This window comes from Lithobates pipiens, unplaced genomic scaffold (assembly GCF_037356315.1).
Source record: "Lithobates pipiens isolate NorthernLeopardFrog02 unplaced genomic scaffold, aLitPip1_a1.2 Scaffold_18, whole genome shotgun sequence".
Lineage (NCBI taxonomy): Eukaryota > Metazoa > Chordata > Amphibia > Anura > Ranidae > Lithobates > Lithobates pipiens.
Window position 1 is genome coordinate 199909154 of NW_027507758.1, and position 25706 is coordinate 199934859.

The window sequence follows — 25706 nt, forward strand, 5'->3', positions numbered from 1 at the left end:
AAATACTCATTTTAAAAAATGTTATACTAATTTTGTCCAAAAATGTGTGTGTCTAATCTGCATGCAATGTTGATTTGTAAAATTACTATTTTTTTTTCTTGTGTCACTACACAGTGTTCTTCAACGCCACAGGAATGGCAGACTGTGGCCTCCCACTTTGCCATTTTTCGTCAAGTTGTGCCTTTTTCAGCAACAGTGCAAACCCAAGTTCAGAGTGAGATGAGGGGACAGTCTCTTCTTCAGATAATCTTATTATGTTGTGGGTCTGCTACACACAGACCTTCTTTTTGTTAACTAATGTGTAGTGCATTACTGATCTAAATCATGCTCATTTTCAGCACCATGGCAGGAAAATGGCATGATTGTCCAAATTTACACCTCACTGTGGGTGCTTTTAACTAAAGGCACATCCACTATGCACTACAAGTGCACTGCAAAAGTACACCTGAAACTGCACTTGGAGTGCAAAGTGGAGTTGGCTTTAGTAAATCACACTCCTTCTCAGCACAAACTAAAATTTCACTACAAATACATTTTAATCCCAATGAAAAAGGAAGCCACACATTGTTGAGAATTAAACTTTTTAATACAAGCACATTCATATGTGAGTTTAGTAAAGGTTTTTACAACAAACCAAGATATTTTGGGTATCCAAAACCCAGTTTAATCATATTTATTTTTTACTTGTTTTTTTGTGTAAACAGGCATGTATCAAACCGTAAAATACAGAACACAGGAACTTACAAAGTTCAACTTGGAAAAGTGAAGACAATATCAGACATGAGTACGTACAAACTGGGCTGATATTGCCTTCATTACATGGGGTGTCACCCCTGAAAAATACAAATTTGGAAGATCCACACAGTGTGTCAACATGTACTATCTCCCATCATGGGGGATCAATGTACATGCTTTGGGGCTGCAACCCCTTCATCTCAGACACTTTCCACAAAACATGTACATTGATCTCCCATGATGGGAGATAGCGCATGTTTACACACTCTGTGCATCTTCCAAATTTGGAATTATGCAAAATACACCTTTTTTTTAAAAAACAAAACAAAAATAAAACCCTATCTAGTTTTTTCGTTTTCACACTCTCCCTAAAACATCAATGATGTTCTTCATTTTATTTTTAACATCATTGATGTTTTGTTGTACAATTTCCAAATCCCTATTGCACCCCATTATCTCCCCGACCAAATCTGGGCACTTTCACTGGTAAAACGGGAATCTTCCTCCACATCACCTAGAAAAAAACAAACAAACACACCATGTCATCCAAATATGGTGATATACATTGATGAGCTTACCGGAAGCTGTGTTCTCCGACACTCACCTGTTGTGGTGACAATTTGGCCAACCTCCACGATCTCTCCTTCTTCCTCCTGCTCCTGCTCCTCTGTTTCTTCTTTTGGAAGTTGCCCTTCTTTGGGAGGGGTGTGGTCCCTGGTGTCCTCATACTTGCCGAGTCTTCTCTCCCCTATGAGAATGTAAACAAAGATTAATTAGCACACAGAGGGCATAAATAGGAATATGAAACATTGCTTGGAAGTGTTGTACAATTGTTTTTTTGGGCCGATTTACAAGGTGAGAACATTATTGGGGCCACTTTGTTAAGCTGGAATACTTCCCTGCAGAACGATGTTTCATACGAACGAACGAAACCATGACCTTGAAAGTGGCCATTTTAAAATGCACAACATGAAATCAAAGCACATGGAGCATGTATGCAAGCAAGAATAATCATATGAACACACGACAACTACTTACTTTTTTTAAGAACACGCTTGATCCTTAGGTACTGCTCGTGCTCCCTCAGTTTCAGGTCTGACCAGCGTTTTCTCAGTTGATCCTTGGATCGGCGTACCCCAAAATTCTTCAGAAGACTCTTCACAACTTTATTCATGATCTTGGCCTTTCTGATATTTGTGTTTGGGTAAGGTCCATACTTCCCATCATAGTCGGTCCTCTTCAATATGTCGACCATCTCCAACATCTCTCCAAAAGACATATTTGAGGCCTTAAATCTTGTCTTCCTGGATCGGGACGTTTCAGGCTCCGGGCTTTCCTCACCCTCCTCCTCGTTAGTGGAACTATTATTGTGCACCTGCGTTCTCTCCGTCATGTGCTCTCCCCACTGCGTGGGAAGCGAAGGGGCGGGGAATAGTCTGGAAAGAACGTCAGGGGCGGGCGGAGTTTCACGCATGCGCACTGTATATAAAACGCCACACATGTGTATCGTCCATACGATCTGGGAGGAGAGTGTGAGTCACGGACGCGGCGAATGTCGAAACAAAGGTAACATTTTTAAATTTGTGCTTCACTAGATTAGACTGCTTGTATCTAGGCCGCTGTTGGGACAAGATTAGGAGGGATTTTAATTGCATTATTAGTATTTGAGGGTTTGTCTTGTGTTGTGTCTTGCAGACAAAATGGACCCATTCAACAATCCCAACTTTATGGGGCTATTCCTCGAGCTCTACATGGAGATGCCCTGCCTGTGGCAGTTCCACAACAAATTTTATTATGACAGATCAAAGAGGAACGCAGCACTGGAGAAAATGCTTGCTTTGGTGCAGATCAGGGTCCCCACGGCAGACATGACATATCTGAATCGCAAAATTGTGGCCATGAAGCTTACATATTTCAGGGAGAGAAAGAAGCACCTGGAGTCCTTGAGAGCAGGAGATCCAGATGCTGTTTATTACACCAGGATGGTGCACTTTGACAGGCTGCATTTTCTGGTAGACCAGGGGGTACCCAGGCCACCACTCAGACCACCACTCTCCAGGCTTCCTCCAAGGCATCCTTCACCCCCAGCTGAGGCTTCTGATGTACAACCTGGGCCTTCCAGGCAGCACCATGTGGTGGGGCCCAGCTTGAGACAGGTATTGCATTGTTGAACATATTTCTTATGTTACATTTAATGATGTTAACTAGATGTTCTTATTGATCAGTAAGTTGAGATTTCTCCAAGTGGTTTACATCTCAATAGACAATAGTGACCAAAAATGATTGGGACGGGAAAGAAAAATGCTGGTGTCAGAATGATAGTCTGTTCTATTTGGTAACAGTCAAATAGCAAAAGCCAGGAGCACAAAATGTTGTGATTGATGATCAAAAAACTAAAACTATGTCCCCTTTTCATACACAGGAAGACCTCAGTCGGTGGGAGGCTGTGGCAAGTGGCAGCCAGGAGGTCCAACAACGCCCTCCTTCTCCTCCTGCCCCAGCTACAGGAGCCCAGCCACATTCTGGAAGGATGCCTGGTGGGAAGTCACAAAGGAAGACCAGAGAGTGATGGCCTGGGATGAGTCTGGTGTGCCAGAAGATGCAGCCTCTTCAAGATCACCATCCTAGGGACAGAAATGTCATCTGAATTTCCTGCTCTCTAGGACTTCAGGAGCAGACTTCTCTCCCTGACATATGTACTCCTCAGGCCACCAATTTTTTTGTATATGTCATTTAGTCATGTCTGCCCTGGGGGCCAAAGGCTGCACCAAAGTTAAGAAGTTTCTCCAGTGCTGCTTTCCTAGTTTTATTTTCGAGCAAAAAAAAATAATTTTATTTTTGTTTGATTAAATACTTGTGTAATGTGTTTTCCTTCAAAAAAGTAGAGTTTATTTGTGAGCAGGCAGGTACATTTCCAAAATACAAAGTGAACTAAATAACAAGGGGTATCAACACTAAACAACCTCCTGTAGATTAAAAAAGAAAAAGAAAATCTAAAAAATACAATAATGTTGTTGTTGTAAGTTTACACCCAAAAATAAAAAGTAAAAAAAAAGGAGAAATGAGCAGTGTCTTTAAATGATATTTTTAGGGAATCCCCCCCCCCCCAAAAAACATCCAAAAAATAAAAAAATTAAAAAAACATTGTGTAGATGTGACTTAAACTAAAATTGTATTGCTGAAATGGTTAAAAAAGAGTAAAGAAATCCGTTTGGAGAAGTGTGTGTGACTATGAGCATCAAAAGAAGTTGGTTCTTGCAGCATTGTAAAGAACAAGAGAATGCGCTTGATGAATGATTTTTTTAACATTGCAGCGTGACGAATGTGCTATATCGCTTACGAGCAGTAGTTTTACCTAAACGAGCGCTTCCGTGTCGGAATTTGAATGTGAGCATGCGTGGCACTTGGTCCGATGAAAATGCTCTACGCATGATCGGATTAGGTCCTTCCGGCCCAGTTGGTCGGGAAATCTTTCCAACATGTAGGAAAATTGGGTCGGACGGAGATTCGGACGGAATCAGTCCGATGCATACCACACACAGTCGGATTATCTGACGACACGGTCCGATAAGACTCATTCCGACAGATTCTCCGACCGTGTGTACAAGGGCTAAGAATTGGCCACTCACCAGATATTATTGTGAAAAGCAGTTCATTGATAGGAATAACCAATCCACTCAGGGTCTGTGCTGCTCCCAATTTACCAATCCACTCAGGGTCTATACTGCTCCCAGCTTACAGGTATTAAACAATGTTCACCCTCATTAAAAATGAACCGCAATCATTGCGCGGTATATATGTACATTTATTTATGAGAAAAAGTAAAAACAAGCCATATCACTCACACTTCCAAGTGCCTATAGGTTGTCACTAAACCTTTCTGGCAGTTTGAATGGGTTTAGATGGGTTAGCCTCCTGCACACACGGTCAGAGATTTCCACAACCAAATCCGTCGGATTCTGCCCGTCGGATCTTGTCCGAAACTGTTGCATACACACGGTCGGACAAAGTTGGTGAAAAATCAGATCTTTCAGAACGTGATGACGTAATTTTGTTACGATGGGACTACATTCAGGCTAGTAGCCAATAGCTTTGATGTAGGAATTTGATCTGAGCATGCGTGGCACTTGGTCCGATCAAAATGCTCTACACATGATCAGATTAGGTCCGACCGGCCCAGTTGGTTGGGAAATATTTCCAACATGTTGGAAAATTGGGTCCGACGGAGATTCGGACGGAATCAGTCCGATGCATACCACACACAGTCGGATTATCCGACGATGCGGTCCGATAGGACACATTCCGACGGATTCTCCGACCGTGTGTACAAGGCTTTAGGGTATGGCGGTGTCTCTCTTCTCCCAGCGTGCGTCCCAAGCCTCACTATCATTACCCGGACATGATGTTTTGTATGTCCCAGCAGCCTCTATGCATTTTGCAAGTAAAATTGCATCATCAGGGAGATTTTTTTTTTCACAGCAGAAAATTTTAAAGAAGGATTTATTAATATGTTGGTTTTTAGATACCAACCTAAACGTTGAACATTTTCTGTATAGATAGCGACAAAAGTTGCACATGAAATATAGACACAGGTGGATTACTTAGATATATGCATGTATAAATACAGTATTATATTTATTTATTTTTCACAATGGTATGTATATATGTTTTTACAGTGGTTTCTTCTAGAGTGATATTTTATTTATAAATATATTTACACATATAAGGTATATATTTTTTTTTTCAGTGTTTTTTTTTTGAGTGATATTTTTTTGTAGAGATATTTTACATAGTGGTGTAATGTTTAGGTATAAGGTTATAAAGTATAAAAGTTAGCGCAGTCAGCATATAATATTTTTTGTTTTATGCTGCTGGAGGATGTGCAACAATTTGAAGGTTTCCGATGTTAGTTCACAGGTTGAGGAAGGGAGTAACACGAGCCTAGAGAGAGGGGGTGCCACAGAAGGACAAGAAACTGGTAGTCAAGTTCCCCCAGCTGCAGTATACTGCCAAGTTTGCTCCAGTGATGAGGAGGGAGGGGATGATGAGGTCTCTGATTGTACTTGGTTGCCTGAGAGGAGGAGGAGGCACAACTCTGAAGCAGGATCAGGATGTCCTCTAAGGGACAGCTTAAGGCCAGCCACCCTATTTTATCACACTGCAGAGCTCCGCAGGTGCAAGGCGCTGCTGACTCCCCGCTGACTTTTAAAAGCTCCTTGGTGTGGGCCTTTTTCGACACGTGTGCAGCAAATTGCACCGTTGCTGTTTGCAAGCTATGTCTGAACAGCAGCTGCTTTGGCACCAAATGCTTGACCAGACATATGACGACCTGCAGTGCAGTCCATTGGAAAGAGCACTTGAAAGTCCCACATCATAAAAAAAATTCACAGCAGGGCCGTTCCTCGGGCAACACGAGTAACTGTGAGGGCTTACAGTGTTCTGGCACCACCAAGGCCCAACTTTTCTGCAGTATATAGGGCAGGCCATATAGTATATATACTGCTGTTCACACTATATAGTGCCTGAGGGCCAGGGGGGCCCCCACACCATTTTTTTTTATTTTGGTGTGGGGTTCCCCTTAATATCCACACCAGACCTGAAGGTCCTAGTATGGATTTTGGGGGGAATCCACGCCATTTTTTATGGTATTTTTGACTTGCGGTTCCCCTTAATATTCATACCAGCCCAAAGGGCCTGGTAATGGACTGGAGGGGGGGCCAACACCTTTTTTTTTCCAATGATTTTTATCTATATTTTTGGGATCTGACAGTACATTACAACTGCAAACAGTTTTAGATGACATTTTTTCCTTCAGAAATATCATTTTGCTGTGGTACTGCTATAAACATGGGAAGGATGAGCTACTTTGCAGGCAGACTAAGGGGACCCCCCAGGCATGATATTTAAGGAATAGTTCATTTTTATTGTTTCACTTTAAGCATTATTAAAATCACTGCTTCTGAAAAAACTGCAGTTTTTAAAACTTTTTTTTGCATTGATACATGTCCCCTGGGGCAGGACCTTGGTCCCCAAACACTTTTTATGGCAATAACTTGCAATTAAACCTTTAAAATTAGCACTTTTCATTTTTCACGTTCATGTCCCATAGACTTTAACAGTGTTCGCACAAATTTTTTGCCTGTTCTCATTTTCAGCTGCGAACCAAATCGGGGGGGGGGGGGGGGAGTTGTGTTCAGCTCATCCCTACTTATATGCAAGCTATTGCTATAAAAAGTGTTAGGGGACCCGTGTCCTGCCCCAGGGGACATGTATCAATGCAAAAAAAGTTTTTAAAAGGGCCGTTTTTTCAGGAGCAGCAATTTTAAGAATTCTTAAAGGGACACATTAAAAATTAAATATTCCGTTAAATATCGTGCCTGGGGGTCCCCTTAGTCTCCCTGTAAAGTAGCACATTTTTTCCAGGGGCAGAAACATTGGGCCTTAGGTGTTGGTGGTGCCAGAACACAGTAACCCCTCACAGTTACTCTTGCTGGGCGCAGGAACAGTCCCTGCTGTTAAATATTATTTAAAAAACTGTAATTACATGCCCCTGTTAAACAGGGGCAGAAAAATTGGGCCTTGGATGGTGGTGGTGCCTTAAACCAAAAATATTGTTGGAAGCTAGCATCATCATGATTGAGAAGGGAAAAGGATAGGCAGAATAGGCAGTCTTCAATGGATCCCAGATCCATAGCAAATTCAATCCATTACATCAACATCAGGTGCATGATAGCACCATATAATGCAGATGCCAGCAATGGTTGCTGGAACCTTGGCTCTGGGGACTGAAAAACTGTTCAAAGGCATCGGTCAGCCAGCCACTTTCTCCACTGCTCTTCCTCTGACTGAACAAAGCCTCAGAAACACATTGTACAGCACCAGGAAATGGTAACCTCCCATGGTCTGGAAATGCATTACACACACTTTTCTTCAAGGCCTCCTGAAGATGTTTCATCCTTTGCTCCCTCTGCAAAGGCAGGATGAGTTCTGAAACATTACCCTTGTAACGTGGATGAAGAAGGGTTGTCAGTCAGTAATGATCCCTTTCCTTAATACCACGAATCCTAGGGTCCTTACGCAGGCTTTGCAGAATCAAGGAGGCCATGCAGAATAAGTTTGTAGAGGTATTCGATTCTGAGTGCTCTGGGTCACTAAGGATCACAATATCCGTAACTACCTCCTCCCAACTACGTACATCTCCTTGGGCTTCTGGGGACTGAAAACCATCCCTTGAAGACTGCTGCGTGTTATCCTCTACATCCATTCTGACACAATCCTCCTAATCGTCCTCTTCTTATTCCTGTGTGTTTGGAAGATCCCACAGGAATGCTGTCTAGATAAAGGGGGCCTTGAGAGGTAAGGAAGTCCTCCTCTTCCGCACACTGTTCTGCCTCAAGTGCCCTGTCCATGAAGCGTGTGCTCCAACAGGAAGACAAGATGGACAGTATCACTGATGCATGCATTGTCACTGTTTACCATCCTCGTGGCCTCATCAAGTGGTGACAGGACAGTGTATGCATCTTTGATCAGTAGTCACTGGCATGGTGAAAAGAAGCCAAGCTCCCCTGAACCTGTCCTGGTGCCATACTCACACAGGTACTCATTGATGGCCCTCTGCTGTGTGTGTAGCTGCTGCAGCATTGCCAGTGTTGAGTTCCACCTGGTGGTTGATGGGTGAGTTTCATTTCCTTTTAATGTCAGCCAGCCAAGCACGGACATTGTATGACCAGTGGAAATGACCACAGACTTTTCTGGCCTGCCTCAAGAGATCTTGTAAGCCTGGGTACCTGGTCAAGAATCACTGCACCACCAAATACAACACATACAACCATTCCTGGCTGAAGCTGGCATGGCGTCAACCACCTCTGAGCCTGCCCCTGCAGAGCTAACAGAATCTCTGCCCCAGTGTGGCTCCTGTCCCCTAAGCAGACCAACTCAAGCACCACATGGCATCTTTTTGCCTGACTGTTTGCATAGCCCCTTGAGCATTTCAGGAGCCCTGCTGGTTCAGAGGACAATTCTACAAAAGAGACCATAGAGGAAGAAGAAGAGTAGGAAGGGGAGCATACAGATTTTATGGCAGAATCACCACTAGCTTTTTGGAGGCATGGTGGCGGTACAAGTTCCAATACTGAACCCTGTCCTGCATTCTTCCCAGCTACCAGCAGAGTTACCCAGTGCACTGTGAAGGAAAGGTAACGTCTGTAGCCTTATGAGTTTATGTGAAATTTCCATTAATACCTGTACAATATTGTAATTAGAAATATATTTCAGTTAGAGGGAAATATATATTTAACCACTAGGCGTCCGCTCTATAGCCGAAAGACGGCTGCAGAGCAGACGCCAATTGCTGGGAGGCCGTCCCTGGACGTTCTCCTGTTTACTTCCGCAATGCGCGCTCCCGCGAGCGCGCATCGGGGAAGTTCTGTGCTGGCCGTGTCCCCTGGACACAGCCAGTCACAGGTCGCTGTAAATTGCCAATCACAGCGGCCGTTTACAGCGCGATCGGCGTGCCCAATGAGAGATGATCTCATATGTAAACATATGAGATCATCTCTCAGCGCTGCTCTCCCTCCTCACACAGAGACAGCGTGTGAGGAGGGAGAGATGAACGGCTGCAGTGGCCGTAACTAAAATATCTCCCCAGTGTGCCAGTGCCATCTGTCCCCAGTGTGTCAGTACCATCTGTCCCCAGTGTGCCAGTGCCATCTGTCCCCAGTGTGCCACCTGTCATTGCCATCTGTCCCCAGTGTGCCACCTGACAGTGCCACCTGTCCCCAGTGCCACCTGTCCCCAGTTCCATTTGCACCAGTGCCACCTGTCAGTGCCATTTGCCCCAATGCGACCTGTCAGTGCCATCTGTCATCAGTGCCACGTATAATGCCATCTGTGATCCGTGCCACATCAGTGCCACGTGTCATCAGCGCCAAATAGTGCCATCTGTCATCAGTGCCATATCACTGTCACGAGTCATCAGTGCCACATATTAGTGCCATCTGTCATCAGTGCAACTTATCAGTGCCATCTGTCATCAGTGCCACCTGTCAGTGTTACGTGCCATCTGTTATCAGTGTCATCAATGCCACATATCAGTGCCATCTGTCATCAGTGCCACGTGTCAGTGCCACGTATTAGTGCCATCTGTCATCAGTGCCATCTGTCATCAGTGCCACGTATTAGTGCCACGTGTCATCAGTGCCACGTGTCATCAGTGCCAAGTATCAGTGCTATCTGTCATCAGTGCCACATCAGTGTCGCTGTCCTGGTGCTCCAGGGCCTTCAAAAGTGTAATAGGTAGTCAACAAGTTAATTTATGCTCCTAGAACACTTGATGGCGCTCCCTGCATGTTGGGCCTCTCTATGTGGCCAGGCTGTGGAAAATTCCCACACATGTGGTATCGTAATATTCAGGAGGAGTAGCAGAATTTACTTTGGGGCCTTATTTGTGGTCTACTCTACACATGCCATGTGAGAGAAATAACCTATTACAATGACAATTTTGTGAAAAAAATAAAAATAAAAAATAAATCTTAATTTTGCAAAGAATCGTGGGAAAAAAAATGACAACATCAAAAACCTCACCATGCATCTTACTAAATACCTTGGAATGTCTACCTTCAAAAAAGGGGTCATTTGGGGGTATTTGTACTTTCCTGGCTTGTTGGGGTCGCAAGAAATGAGATCGGCCACCAGTACATCAGATGTGATCAATTTTCTATGATTGGCACCATAGGTTGTAGACGCTCTAACTTTCACAAAGACCAAATAATATCCACTAATTTGGTTTATTTTTTACAAAAGATATGTACCAGTATAAATTGTGGCCAAAATTCATGAAAAAAAAATCACAGAAACAAAGAAAATGCGTTTTTTTTCTAAAATTTTTTTTCATTTATAGCGCAAAAAATTAAAAACCCAGAGGTGATCAAATACCACCAAAATAAAGCTCTATTTGTGGGGAAAAAAAGGACAAAAAATTAATTTGGGTACAGTTTTACATGACTGAGTAATTGTCATTCAAAGTGTAATAGCAGCGAAAGCTGAATATTGGTCTGGTCACGAGGGGTGTTTAAGTGCCCAGTTGTCAAGAGGTTCAGTTATTGAGTGTTGTGTTGGTGTTACTGTAATTAGTTCAACTTCAAAGCTTGGCCTTTTGTTTTCCCTGATAACATCTCACTTGGGAAGTAAACAACAGCTTTCTTTGACTCCTCCAATCAGGCTGTTCCCAATATACATTTACTAGGTACAGTGACCAATTAGGGAGAATTATATTAGCCACACTACAGAAAGTAGGGGGGGGGGATATAATGCTTTGTGAGCAAGCTAACTCTCTCTGGTGTGGGAACACACAGCAGTCACCATGGGCTGACCTGAAGTTAACAGGTAATCTAACTCTAAACTTACACCTTATATTGTATTGTAAATATGGTTCTGTGAGTAATTTGTAAATATCATGTAAACCAGGGGACCTACACTGTACATTGTGTTGTAAATACTGTCTGGTGTGTAATTTGTAGATATTATGTAACCCTATAAATAAATGTGTATTGTGGATGGAACTACCTCTTTTGTACAAAATCTCTCAGCCCTAGATATGTATATGTTCATACTACTACAATGATTGAGGTGTATGCACATAATCATAAAAACTAGTCAACAAGTCCCTGTCCATGCCTGCTGGACCATGAGTTAGCAATAATATGAATCTTACTGCTGAATGCCCTGTACAACGAGGATAAAACATTGCCTTCCAGGTGGCAGTAGAGAGCCTGAATGGCCTCACGTGAAAAGAAATGGTGTTTTGAAACCTGCCGCAAAAGGGCAGCAGTTGCAGTGCTAGCAATTTGGCCAAACTAGCATTTAGATGCTGAACATGTGGATGGCTGGAACCAAATTTATTTTTATGGTTCAGCATCTGGGGTAGGGAAATTTGCCTGCTGAAATCAATTGGTGGTGTACTGCTAGCAGATTGGCTGCAAGTACTTGTGACACCTATTGCTTCATCCTCTCAGTGCAGGTTTTTGAGAGGACTGGAGGCATAGTAGTTTTTGAGATCCCAGATGAGGAGCAAGGAGAAGTCTGCCCTTTTCTATGATGTGGGTCTTTGAGGTGCTGCTGCTAACGGACTGCATGGCAGGTCATCATATGTCTGGTCAAACATGTGGTGCCCAAGTGGCTGCTGTTCTGGCCACTCTTGATCGCTTCGGACATAGGTTGCAAACAGCAACGGTGCGATCTGCTGCACACGTGTTGAAAAAGGTTCACACCAAGGAACTTTTAAAAGTCAGCGGGGAGAAGGCAGCGCCCTGCACCTACTGCTACTACTTTTCTGTTACTAGACCACCTTCTCCAGCACTTGGTCACACTCCTATCCCTCCAAAGATACCAATGCCACTAGGACATATGACTCTCGCCCTCCTGCTGATTTTGCTGAACCTGGCACAAATCTGATGCATAATGAGTTAGGGCACATATTTTTTGCTTTAAACTCAGAATTTAGCTGAACCACAAAAGCGAGAGATTGTTATTGAAGAAAAGGTGGCAGCGAATCTGGGAAAAATGAATGTTCTAAATGGCACATGCCTTAAGCGCAAGCCCAAGACAATATTTCAACATGCTGCAGCTCGCCAATCCTTAGATGAGATGGTTGCACTAGTTTTTTTTCATTATTTTTCTCCTGATATTTTTGCAAATAATACACTTCCTGTCCTAAGGTGACCATGCTCACTTAAGTCCACTGTGGATGTAGCCATGTTTCTTACCCAGGCCTGATTCCTAAATATGTCTGACTTTCTTCATCTTTATTAGAATTGGGGTGAAATAAATAGTTTATAGGTTAGAAGATAACATTATTTGTGATTTCAGTTTGGCTGACAGGGAGTGACAGGGGCGCTCTAGTTCCTGGGAGGATCATCGGGTATTTTCTGTCCTTCTTAAGAATTCTCTTAGTCTGAAAAATTTCAACGAATGCTGCCCCCACAATTAAGGATTGCAATGAGTTTAGATATACTTCAAATTAGCATATAACCATGTTGTACCTTTAACATTGACAAAAAGTAAAATAAATTTAATTAGATATTAATGAGGTTGATTAAACATATAGTTGAATGTTACGCCCCATACACACTATCAGATTTTCTGCTGTTTTTTTTTTTCCTTTAGGTTTACTAAAACCATGTAGTGCAAGGGCCTGCCTGATTGCATAAAAATTGAAACTCCTAAGGTTTGACCTCTTATTATATGGTTTTGGTAAATCTGAAGGAAAAACTCAGCAGAAAAACTTGATACTGAGTATGGGACTTTGGAAACAAAGTAGAGTAAAGCCCCATACACACTATCAGATTTTCTGCTGAATTTTTTCTTCAGAATTACCAAAACCATGTAATATGAGGTCAAACATTAGGAGTTTCAATTTGTATGCAACCAGGCAGGCCCTTCTACTACATGGTTTTGGTAAATCTGATGACAAAAATCAGCAGACAATCTGATAGTGTGTATGGGGCTTAATGCTTTAACAATGCTAATTTTTATTTTTGCTCTACTTACCTGTAAACTTTGAAGTCCTCCAAAAGCAGTAAAGAGTAATAAAAATCCAAAGGATACAACAAGAACATTTTTAAGGTATTTGTCCATTCCAATATTTAGGCTAAAGTAAGATCAATTCAATTTTCTTTTCTTTTGTTAGCATATATATGCAGTTTGTATTCTTTGATCTGGAAGGCAGCAAATGTTGTCTGTAAGACTCTGAGCTTTTAAACTTTATTGATCCTAAAATGTTTTTTTATAAATGGTTACTCATTCACTCGATAAACTGCATTAGCGAGCAAAAGGGCAGCTTTTATTAGGTCATAAATGATAAAATATCTTCATTACAAATTACGTAAATAAAAATAAAACTTTGATTGCCTTTATTATAACTTTATTCTTTTTCTTTCCTTTCTCCTTCTTACTGCCCCCAGGAAAAATGTTGTTACATTCTGTCATGCTATCTGAATATGCTGCCATTACATGCAATGAATACTGATTATATACCCCAAATTCATCTGATATTCATCTGATTCATCTGTTTGTACTTTTTGCATTTTTTTGTACAAGTTGCATTTCACTTGTAACTGTGATAAATGTTTTCTTGTTTGTCAAGCTATGCAGCTGTCTATTTTTTTCTTAACTAAACCTTTTTCAATTGAACAAGAAAGTAGGGTAGTGATTGGCAGTGTGTTAACATAATTTCTTTAGTTATTTCAGGAGACAGGTTAAGTGTATTTCAGGAAACAGGTAAAGTGTTTTTAATATATCTTTACTAAACAATATGTCTGCAATGTTTGTTCTAAGAAAAATATGATAAAATACAAAGCAATACAAAAAAGACATGCATGCATTATTTATGCTAGTTATCCTAACTAGAAACTGGAAATTGACAAGAATAAACTAAAATACTCAGCTTTGTTAGCTTGGTCCACCATTCCATTATCTAAATAGAATGTTTTAAAGCATGTCTAAACCCAGTAGCAAAATATAAATTTATTGTAGCTTAAAATTTGATGGCTGCATTTGTTTTCACGTACAGAACAAAATTAAATTGTCAAAATAATTACTATAATTTTTCTTTTCAGGTGTGATATACTGCCATGGATAGGAATCCATGGCAGTATATCACACTTCATTGCATTCAGAACCAGTTTAAAGGGGTTGTAAAGGTTTGTTTTTTATTTTCCAAATAGGTTCCTTTAAGCTGGTGCATTGTTGGTTCACTTACCTTTTTCTTCGATTTCCCTTCTAAGTGTTTTTTTTTTCTGAAAAAAAGTGAACCAACAATGCACTAAGCTTAAAGGAACCTATTTAGAAAATAAAAAATAAAGATTTACAACCCCTTTAAATTTATAAAAGAATACCCTACCCTACCACTCTAAATAATATTATAGACCAAGAGAGGAAATGTACGTTGCCATGGATAGGCACAAGAAAAGGTATGTATTTAGACAATTTTGTGGTTTTCCTGGCGCCTTAGATGGCAGCAGATTAATAATAAATAACTATCTGACAGTGAAAGTAAAGCTGTTATTTATTAATATAAAAAACGGAGTAATGGAGAATCCATCTTCTGAGGAGAGAAGTGTGGAGGATATGGCAGCAGGCAGTGTGTACAGGAGACGACTGTGGAGGATATGAAAGCAGGCAATATGTACAGGAGAGGAGTGGGGAGGGTATAACAGTAGGCATTATGTACAGATGAGGACTGTGGAGAGTATGACAGTGGGTGGTATGTACAGGAGTGTGGAGAGTATGACACATGGCAGTATGTACAGGAGAGGAGTGTGGAGGGTATGGCAGTGAGCAGTATGTACAGGAGAGGATTATGGAGGGTATGACAGTGGGCAGTATGTACAGGAGAGGAGTGTGGAGGGTATGACAGCAGGCACTATGTACAGGAGAGGAGTTTGGAGGGTATGACAGTGGGCAGCATGTATATGAGAGGAGTATGGAGTGGATGACAGTGGGCAGTATGTATAGGAGAGGATTGTGGAGGGCATGGTGGAGGCAGTATGTACAAAAGAGGAGTGTGGAGGGTATCTGCTTGTACTGGATCAGCCTCGTGCAGGATGCTCCAATGTTCGTTCTCTTAAATGCAGTGAGCCGCAGGCATGGATGTGTGCGGATTCCCCCCTGCTGGCTTTCTCTACGACTGGGACTACCTGGCTGGATTAATCAGACAATCTGGCTTTTTGTGCCCTAGTTCTTTACCCCCGAAACACCTGATGGGTTGTGAGTAGTCGTGGGAGTTGAACCTAGGCTGCTGAGAATAAATGGCCGCTGGTGGTGGTGCTGTAGGGCAGTATGACTGTGGTTGGTAGGTGCCAGCTGGAGGGGGTGCCGCTGATCCTTACTCCACCCGAGCTGTTGACTTGACCACAGGGTTATCCAGTTTGCGGGCATCTGTGTATTCATCCGCCAGGCGAGCTGCTTCAGGCAAGGTGAAAGGTTTTCATCTCTGACTTCTGTGGACAGCTTGTCAAAGAAGTGCTCCAGCAGGAACAGCTGCAGCACCTCTTCCCCGGATACTGCTTGGCATCCAGCGACCCAGTGGGATGCCGTGCAGTGTAGGCAGCATGCCCACTCAGTATATGAGTATCCAGTCTGCTTTCTCATCTCTCGGAACCGCTTCCGGTATGCCTCCGGTGTGACGGCATACCTGGCCAAAAGTGCTTCTTTTACCAGCCCATAGTTCATAATCTTGTCTGGGATGGACCTGAACGCTTCACTGACCCAGTCGGATGATTTCCCAGAAAAAATTGTAACCCATTCCTCTTCGAGCACCCGGTGTAGGGCACATTGCCATTCAAAATCGGCAAGGTACCCATCAATCTCCCCTTCTGTTTCGATTACATTTTTAAAAGCAGCAAAATGTACCTTTCTCTTTTCAGTTGGTTCTGCTGTGACTACTGCTGCTGCAGCACCTCTTTGCTGTAGCCAATTTGCCTCCACAGTCACTAAAACTCGGTCTATGATCTCCACTGTAGGGTTAGGGCCATAATGTGCCAGTCTTATGTTAACAGCCCGATCAAAACTTGCCTCTTTGGGTGTCTTGTCTGTTACGCTGGGACTTTCGGTTATGTTGGGTCTTTCGGCTCTATCCATTTTGACTAGTTCTGTGATAATGTCCCTCTTCTTACGGTTGTTGGTCGGTCGGCCCCGGTTCTCCAGTAAGTCCCTGAGGGTAGATAGTTTTAGCCGTTCATACTGTGCTTCTATTGGCCTGTGTCCTCTTGTAGCTGTCCTTCTGGGTTGTGGGAATCATCCCGCTGCTTGCCACCAATTGTAATGACACCCTGAGTATGAAATGGGTTAAAGCCGTTTAGGACATTCCATTTCTGAACACAAAGGCAGCTACCTTATAACAGCTAAACTAATTTGGCTTAATGTACAGCCTGCAAAAAAAAAGTCTGATTATTAACAATTTTGAAGACTGTTCCTGTACCTCAGCTCTTTTACTGGTGTCTCTCGCATTCTAAACTATTACAAGTGTAGTGGTCTAAAGTGTACATATAAAACGGTGCAGCGCAATAAAGGACAAATAAAATACAGTTCATGCAATAAACAATCAGAAGTGATGAATGGCAGTAAGGAATGAGGCCAACACGTGATGATGAAAAGATCTTCAATCGACGATTAAAGTGACAAATCCTCCACCATCAATGTAATATACTCTTAGAAGATCAAATGATCAATCTCACTTATATCCACCATAGGTGAGGGCAGAATATCAATCCAGCAACAACGGTCCAGTAGCTCAGATATAAGCACCGTGGGTGCCGGATCTAATAATCAATCCTGCTTATTACCACCATAGGTGACGGAAATTGATTAATCCAAAAGCAACAATCCAATAGCACAAGTAAGGTATATAAAATGTGGATACCTCCAGCGGTACAATCCAGAAGCATAAGCTGCATTAGAGTGAGTTCAAATAGGTGGTATATGCCAAAAATAAAAATGAGATTGATCTAAGTGCACACTGAAAAGGTTGTTTAATAAAACTAAAAATAGCTTGATACAAAAGCAAGGGTACATAATATAAAACTCAGGTGACCCAACAGATTAAAAAACAAACGGTATGGGAGCCGTAAGGTAAAACAAGATACACAGATACAAAGGGGGTGACGTCCGCAAAATAGCTCCTCTCCCCATATGTACGTTACTTCCTGTACAGACTTCGTTAGTGGTGGGTGGAGCTACAACGTCACCCAAGAGTCTTGTATGACAACCTGGTAACCATGGAGAGCGCACAGAAAAAACAAAACGAAGCCGCAACCGGAAGCAGAAGCAAAGCCACCCTCTGCACACAATGCGCCAGCTTCTCCTATGGGGACACAGACATTGCCTAACATATTATGATAAAATCGAAATATAACACTGTATCAAATTAAAAGAACCTCAAATATACATATAAAACACAATTGCAAAATATAAAGCATGATATAAAAACAGACAAAATCTAAATCCTAAAAACACAAAATCCTAATAATAAGCACCCTATTTATCTTAAATAAAGCAGTTCAAATCAAAGTCAACGTTTAGGGTTAGGGCACAGGACACCCTTAGGCAAATGCAATAGCAATTAAGGCAAAGTTTGCAGACCAAAAATAGAACTAGGCAGAGAGCAATACAAGCTGAATGCAGCAATCTGTATCTTGCAGCAACAGCTGTTTCCTATAGCCACAACTCCTCTCAAAGTATCCTACTGTAGATCTACCAGTTTAACCCACAGTATCCCCCTGTAGATCTTCCAGCTCAACTCACAGTAGATCCTCAAGCTCAGCTTGCCATCTCTCACTAGACTTCTTGGACTCTCTGCTACCTGCTGGATCCCTCGAGCTTCACCCACCGCTAACCGCTGTACTTATCTTCAAGCTTTACTTACAGCTACCCACCATTCTCCTTTAAGCTTTACTTACAGCTACACGCTGTATTCCTGGATGAGCCTCCACTAAAGCTTTCCCACTTACTTCACTGTCCCAGGCTAGTGAAGAATCTGCTCTAGTACTCCTTCAGAACTTCATCCCTTCCAAACTTGCCTTTGATAACAGGAATGGTCGTCCCTCCAGCAACTGCTTCTCCTTTACCTCCAGCAACTGTCAGGCTCCCCTTGGACTGAGCCTCTAACAAATGCAGTTCCGGCCCAGGTTTTGGGCTTAACCTTTGCTGCTCCTCATTAGGCTTCATGTAGACCTAGCAACTAGTAGGACTCCTGGATAGGCCTCAGGCTTCAGGCCTGGGAGCCAGGAGCTGTTTGAAACATGTCCACCCAGGCCGCAGCCCCAGAGGGGACGAACCCTGATCACCTGACTCCCTCCAAATAAATAGCCTATCCCAGCATGTCTAGTTGAAAAAGGAACTCCTGCTGGTTGGCTGAGATAACTTATTTACCCATCACCTGAATTCACTGTAATCCAACATCCTAATGCCAAAGGCAACACCGCCACCTGTTGACAGAAGTGAGAGAGACTACAAATTAAACTCCGAAATCAAAACTACCAATTAGCCAGGCCAGTTACCACCCAGCACAACTAGATTTATTATCAGCCCTGTTTAGGACCAGGGTGCTGCACAAGAAATTGTCTCATCATTTCCTACTTCCCATTAGCTGCACACATAAACCCATGCAACAGGACTGGAAGGTAAGCAAGAGAGGGACTTTGGGTACAAATCAATCTGTAATCTTCTCTGAGTTTCTCCTCTGCAGCCTGAAGCTGAAGGTTGGACAGAGTAAAAATCAGACAAAAAACATTTCTGTATGAGCAGATAAGAGACAATTACACAAACTCAGTAGACAATCACAGTGATCACATGTCCATAAACAACCGTCATGAATGGCATTCATTCATGGCCAATCACAGCAGTCACAATAGTAAGCAATTAATCATGAATTTTCGCATATCATAGTGTATAGATGTCAGTAGTAGGTACTGCAGTGTGCAGGGAAGAGCATGGTAGAAAACAGGGCATTAGCATGGCAAAGGACAGGGGTCCGTAGATCAGAAGGATCAGGAGGACCCAATACATGGTCCTGGGAGGTCAAGAAGCATAGTACTGGGGGATCAAGAGGGCATAGTACAGGACAGGTCTGGGGGGCACAAGGGGGCATTGTACAGGGGGGAGCAAGATGGCACACCACATTAGGACACAGAAGAGCATGGTAAAGGGAGCCTCAGAAGGACATAGTACAGGAGGGGATACCACAGGGGTGCTCAGGAGGGCACACCACAGGGTAGCTCAGAAGTGAAAAGTACAGGGAGGCTCAGGTGGGCACACCACATGAGGGCTCAGGAGAGCATGGTGGAGGGGGGCTCAGGGAACACCACAGGGGGACTTAGGAGGGAGTGGAACAAGGGGCTCAGGAGGCAGTGGTAAAGATTTCCTCAGGAGGCCATGGTAAAGTGGGGCACAGGAAGGCACAGGGATGGCTCAGGAGGGCATTGTACAGGGGGCTCAGTAGGGATGAGCTTCATGTTCGAGTCGAACGTACGTTCGACTCGAACATTGGCTGTTCGGGCGTTCGGCGAATTCCGAACGTTTGGGCCGTTCGCGTCAAAATTCGGTGGCGCAGTGCATTGCTGGCTCATGATTGGCCAAGCATGCACTGTGACCCCGCATGCTTGGCCAATCGTAGCGCCAGCAGCGAGGAGAGCCATGATTGGCCACAGGCATCCTGCCTGTGGCCAATCATAGCTCAGGCTGTGTAGTGCACGCCCCACACTATATAAGGCCGCCTTTGAGGCGGCCTCGTGTAGTGTGTTAGCATCTGAAGCAGTGGGTGTTCTGTGTACCTTCAACACAGTACACACCGATCGTTTTTGGCTGATTTCCTATCTTGCTGCTGTGTAGTGGTTGTTGTCTGTGCCCTGACCGCAGTATACACCACTATATTCACCTCACCTATATAGCTAGTGATCTAGCTTTAACCACTTAACAACTGCCCATTGCCGATTAACGGCTTCAGGGCGGTTGTTTAACTCTGAGAGGCCGTTAAATAACGGCCTCCCAGAATTCTGCTCTCGCGCGCCCCCTGGGGCGCGCACTCGAGAGCATCCGTGACCGCCGGGTCCACAGGACCCGGCGCATCACGGATCACGGTAAACGGCCGCTCGTCGCGGCCGTTTACCACGTGATCGCTCCGTCAAATGACGGAGTGATCACTTGTAAACAAACCGGCGTCATGTTATGACGCCGGTTCCTCCTTCCCCTCTCTGTACCGATCGGTACAGCGGAGGGGAAAGAGATCGGTGTCAGCAGCGATGTGGGCTGCATCTGCAGTGCCCACATCGCTGCTCACCGAATTTAACCCCTCAATTCCCTGCCAATACTCTGCAATACCAGTGCATACTCTGCAGTACCCTGCCATTACTCTGCAGTACCCCGCCATTACTCTGCAGTACCCCGCCATTACTCTGCAGTGCAGTACCCTGCCATTACTCTGCAGTACCCTGCCATTACTCTGCAGTACCCCCCATTACTCTGCAGTACCCCCCAATTCTCTGCAGTACCCCCCCAATACTCTGCAGTACCCGCCATTACTCTGCAGTACCCCGCCATTACTCTGCAGTGCAGTACCCTGCCATTACTCTGGAGTACCCTGCCATTACTCTGCAGTACCCCCCATTACTCTGCAGTAACCCCCATTACTCTGCAGTACCCTGCCATTACTCTGGAGTACCCCCCAATACTCTGCAGTACCCTGCTATTACTCTGTAGTACCCCGCCAATACCCCGCCAATACTCTGCAATACCCTGCCATAAATTGCCATACCCAGCCATACTCGGAGATACCCAGCCATACTCGGTGATACCCTGAAATACCCAGCCATAGACGCCCCCCACCCCTCACCGCCCTCCGGTGCTTCTACCAACTCGCCAGTACGATCAAAGCCAGAATCTTTTTTTTTTTTTTTATTTCAGGCTTCCCAGCCTAGAGGTGAGATGTGGGGTCATATTGACCCCCAGATTTCACTGTAAAGAGGACCTGTCACCCCATATTCCTATTACAAGGGATGTTTACATTCCTTGTAATAGGAATAAAAGTGATCAAAATTATATTTTTGGGGAAAAAAATGTCAAACTAAAATAAATAAACTAAAATGAACAATAAAAAAAAAAAAAAATTTTTTAAAGCGCCCATGTCCCCATGTGCTCGCATGCAGAAGCGAACGCATGCGTAAGCCCCGCCCACATATGAAAACGGTGTTCAAACCACACATGTGAGGTATCGCCGAGAACGTTAGAGCGAGAGCAATAATTCTAGTCCTAGACCTCCTCTGCAACTCAAAACATGTAACCAGTAAAAAAAAATTTAAGCGTCGCCTATGGGGATTTTTTAAGTAGCGACGTTTGGCGCCATTCCACGGGCATGTGCAATTTTGAAGAGTGTCATGTTTGATATCTATTTATTCAGCATAACTTCATCTTTCACTTTATGCAAACATTGGGCTAACTTTACTGTTTTTTTTGTTTGTTTTTTAAGCACAAAACTGTTTTTCCCCCCAAAAAACGCGTTTGAAAAATTGCTGTGCAAATACCGTGTGAGATAAAAATTTGCAACGACCACCATTGTATTCTCCAGGGACTTTTGGTATGCATATGCTGTGTGTGTGAAATAACCTGATAATATGACAATTTTGTGGAAAAAAAAAAAAAAAAAGGAAATAGGCCGTCAGTACTTCAGGTGTGATCAATTTTCAGATATTGGCACCATAGCTTGTGGACTCTATAACTTTCACAAAGACCAAATAATATCCACCAATTTGTACTTATTTTTACCAAAGATATGTAGTAGTATGAATTTTGGCCAAAATTTATGAAGAAAAAATTACTAATCTGCTAAATTTTTTAACAGAAACAAAGAAAAATTCATTTTTTCGCAGAATTTTCGGTCTTTTTTCTTTTATAGCACAAAAAATAAAAAACTGAGAGGTGATTAAATACCACCAAAAGAAAGCTCTATTTGTGTGAAAAAAAGGACAAACATTTCCTATAGGTCCAGTGTTGCATGACTGAGTAATTGTCATTCAAAATGTGAGGGCACCGAAAGCTGAAAATTGGTCTGGTTATTAAGGGTGTTTAAGTGCCCAGTGGTCAAGTGGTTAATAATAGAGCTTGCAGTCAGTAGTGTTAGGAGATAGTGCGTGCTGTCTGCGTGCTCTGTACCCAGTACATACCGCTATAATATAGGGCAGGCCCCTACTTTCAAACATCCAACTTACAAACATCTCCTACTTGCAAACGCAAGGAGACAGCAGCAAGTGAGATGAAAAAAGATGGACGACAAAACAAATTATACAGGGGTGATAACCCTTCCCTATGTTTTCCAAAAAGCTTAAAAATTGTTTGTTTGACTGGAGCTACACTTTAAAAATGTACCGGTTGAAAATTACAAACAGATTCAACTTAACACAACAAACCTACACAGTCCCTGTCTTGTTTGCACCGCCTGTATACTGCTGTTCTGAGTATATAGGGCCTGGGGGCCACACGCATTTCCTTTTTTTAATATGGGTACGGGGTTCCCCTTAATATGCATACAAGACCCAAATAGGCTGGTAATGGGCAGGGAGGGCTACCCATGCCATTTTTCTGAATGATTTTCAACCATATTGCAGGAACCAGATATAACATTAAAACCGCAAGCAGTTTTAAATGGTGTTATTTCCGTTTAATGTCATTTTGTGCAGGGACTGTTCCAAACACGGGAAACACGTGGCACTTCACAGGCATACTACAGACACCCCCCAGGCACCATATTTAAAGGAATATTTCACCTTTTTTTTTCACTTTAATCGTCATTAAAATCAGTGCTCCCGCCAAAACGGCAGTTTTTAAAACTTTTTTTTGCAGTGACCCATGTCCCCTGAGGCAGGAGGCAGGTCCCCAAACCCTTTTTAGGACACTATCTTGCATATTAGCCGTTAAAATTAGCACTTTCCATTTCGAACGTTCGAGTCCCATAGACTTCAATGGGGTTCTAACGTTCGTTTCGAACACGGGGGTCGTTCGCAAGTTCTGGTGCGAACCGAACCGGGGGGTGTTCGGCTCATCCCTAGGGCTCAGGAAGACACAGCACAGGGGAGGCTCAGGAGGAAGAAGTACAGTAGGGGCTCAGAAGGGCACGGTACAGGTTAACTCAGGAAGTATGGTACAGGCAAGCTCAGAAGGGCACACCACAGGGGGGCTCAGGAGGACACAAAAGAAGTTTATTTACGCAGCACAGTTCAGGAAACCTACTGCAGCTGATCTACATGTTCTGGTCCCCGCTGTGCCTACTCTCTTGTCTATTTTTTTTTAAATCAGATAATTTTTTATTTATTAAAAACAAACCCAAAAGAAAGAAAAACACACCTTCAAAAGCACAACCAAAAAGGAAGACGTAATGCAGCCGTTTGTCATATAATTATACATATCACAGCTTATCGTTTTAGGGATACCTATGTAAAAACATTACATGATCTTGTAATCTATATTGACAAACCTCACAGTACTAAGCAGATTAGAATGTGTAAGTATGGATATATTATCATATGGTCATAATCATTCGTATTTTTCACTTGCATTATGGGTCCTGCTGTGTAGTCTTTTCTACTCTTCCCTTTGCTGCATTACTCAGTGGAGAAGGGTATCACTCTCCCCCAACTATCGGGGAGCCGTATGTAATGGTTACATCTCCCAACCATTGGGCAGAACAAACTATATACAGATCATCCTCTGCAGGACTAGATGTTGATTACTGTTTCCCCCTTTCCCCTATTATATTGTAATATTAACCCGTTCTAAATATCCTCATGGAGCTGATGTGGTATGATAGCTGTACTTCCCACCATCCCGGACTAGTGATTTAATGATGCTTGGTTATATTATACATAAGTTACCCTTTGCTAGAGTGGTGTAGCAGTAGTGGTGGTTCTGCCACCCAAGATTCTATTATGTACCAAAATGTAGTGGTGCCAATCCAGGCGTATCCAGCCACTGATCCCATATAGCATCAAATTTAAGCGGGCTACCTCTGTGCTTATAAGCGAGTTGTTCTCTGACAAGAGAATCATTCACAGACCCAATCCACTCCATTAGAGTAGGTGCTGTTGTTAATAGTCATTTCCTGGCTATAAGTTTCCTGGCTAGGAATAATACCCATAGGATAGCAATGTATGTATGGGGTGTGTATTGCTCGTCATCTAGCAGGCCCAGTAGACAAAGTTTAGGGTCTGTCCTAAATTTGAGGTTCCATATGCTGTTGATGGTTTTTACCACCGCTGCCCAGTATCTTTGTAGCTTCGGGCATCTCCACAGCATGTGGATCAACGTACCACTATTAGCAAGGCAGCGAGGGCATAGTGGCGTGTCTCTCTTGTGCCATTTATGTAATTTCTCCGGTGTGCGATATGTTCGATGGAAAATAAAAAGTTGGGTACGTTTTTTAGAGGGGGATATCGGCACCTTAGGAACGTTGTCCAGAATAGTGTTCCATTCCTCATCTGTAATGTGCCCTATATCTTCTCCCCACCCCTCTCTGCACTTCAAAGTCATTGCCCTAGATACTTGACCCAGGAGGGAGTTGTATATAGAAAAGATTTGTCCCTTACAGGATGAGGATGTAATCAGTTGGGTAAGTACTCCTGTCTAGTGATGGACGAACTTCCGACGGGACGTTTCATGAGCGCGAACCGCGAACGTGGGCAAAAATTCGAGAACCGCAAGGTTTGCGGCGGACCCCATTGACGTTAATGGCAGGCGAACCTTAAAAACCTGCAGGTCATATTTTCAGCCACAAAATACCTATTAGCTGTGCACACATAGTCCCACCACATGGACACTGACATAACAAAAGTATTAAGTGAATCTGGGAGCGACAACGACAAGCATTCTTTTTTTATCTGTGAAATTTTGAGAATTCAGGAGCGCATGAAGGCCATAGAGGAGAGGCAAGGTCAGGGCAGGCTATGAAGGGGGTGCAGGAGATGATCAGTGCCACAGTCAGGGCAGCACAGTCCTGTGCCAGTGTCCCAGTGTGCCAACCTGTGCTTGAGCCCCTACCTCTGCCCGGCCCTTACCCCCACCTATGCAGGGCTCCACTGCGGTGGTCCGGAGGTGCCAGTCCAGTGCTGATCCTTAGCCATGGTGCTGGCAGTGCCTGCTGATTGGCTTCTCCGCTGCTATCTCCCTCACTGTCTGAAACCAGCACCACGATAGAGACTGAGCACTGACACCAGCACCGTGATAGAGAGCACTGACACCAGCACCGAGATAGAGAGCAGCACTGACACCAGCACCGTGATAGAAAGCTGAACATTGACTGCAAAGATTGCAGATGGCAACACTATTGTCAGCAGCGGACACGTGAAAAAAAGCCCACACTGCGGAGCCATGTGCCGGCATCCTGGGAGCGCCAGATGTGACCGTACATGGTTGATGCCTCGCTCCTGATACAT

The 25706-nt window shown here is 43.5% G+C and overlaps 1 protein-coding gene across 3 annotated transcripts in view; it reads right to left on the reverse strand.

Moving 5' to 3' along the window:
• The window catches only part of UNC93A (unc-93 homolog A), an 894938-nt gene extending 881462 nt beyond the window's left edge, over nucleotides 1-13476 (reverse strand). For all 3 annotated transcript variants that reach the window (XM_077486513.1, XM_077486514.1, XM_077486512.1), the window contains exon 1: nucleotides 13282-13476. In XM_077486513.1, the coding sequence (XP_077342639.1) occupies nucleotides 13282-13368 (87 nt within the window). In that variant the 5' untranslated portion in view covers nucleotides 13369-13476. The remainder of the gene's footprint in view (nucleotides 1-13281) is intronic.
• Between the last annotated feature and the right edge of the window lie 12230 nt (nucleotides 13477-25706).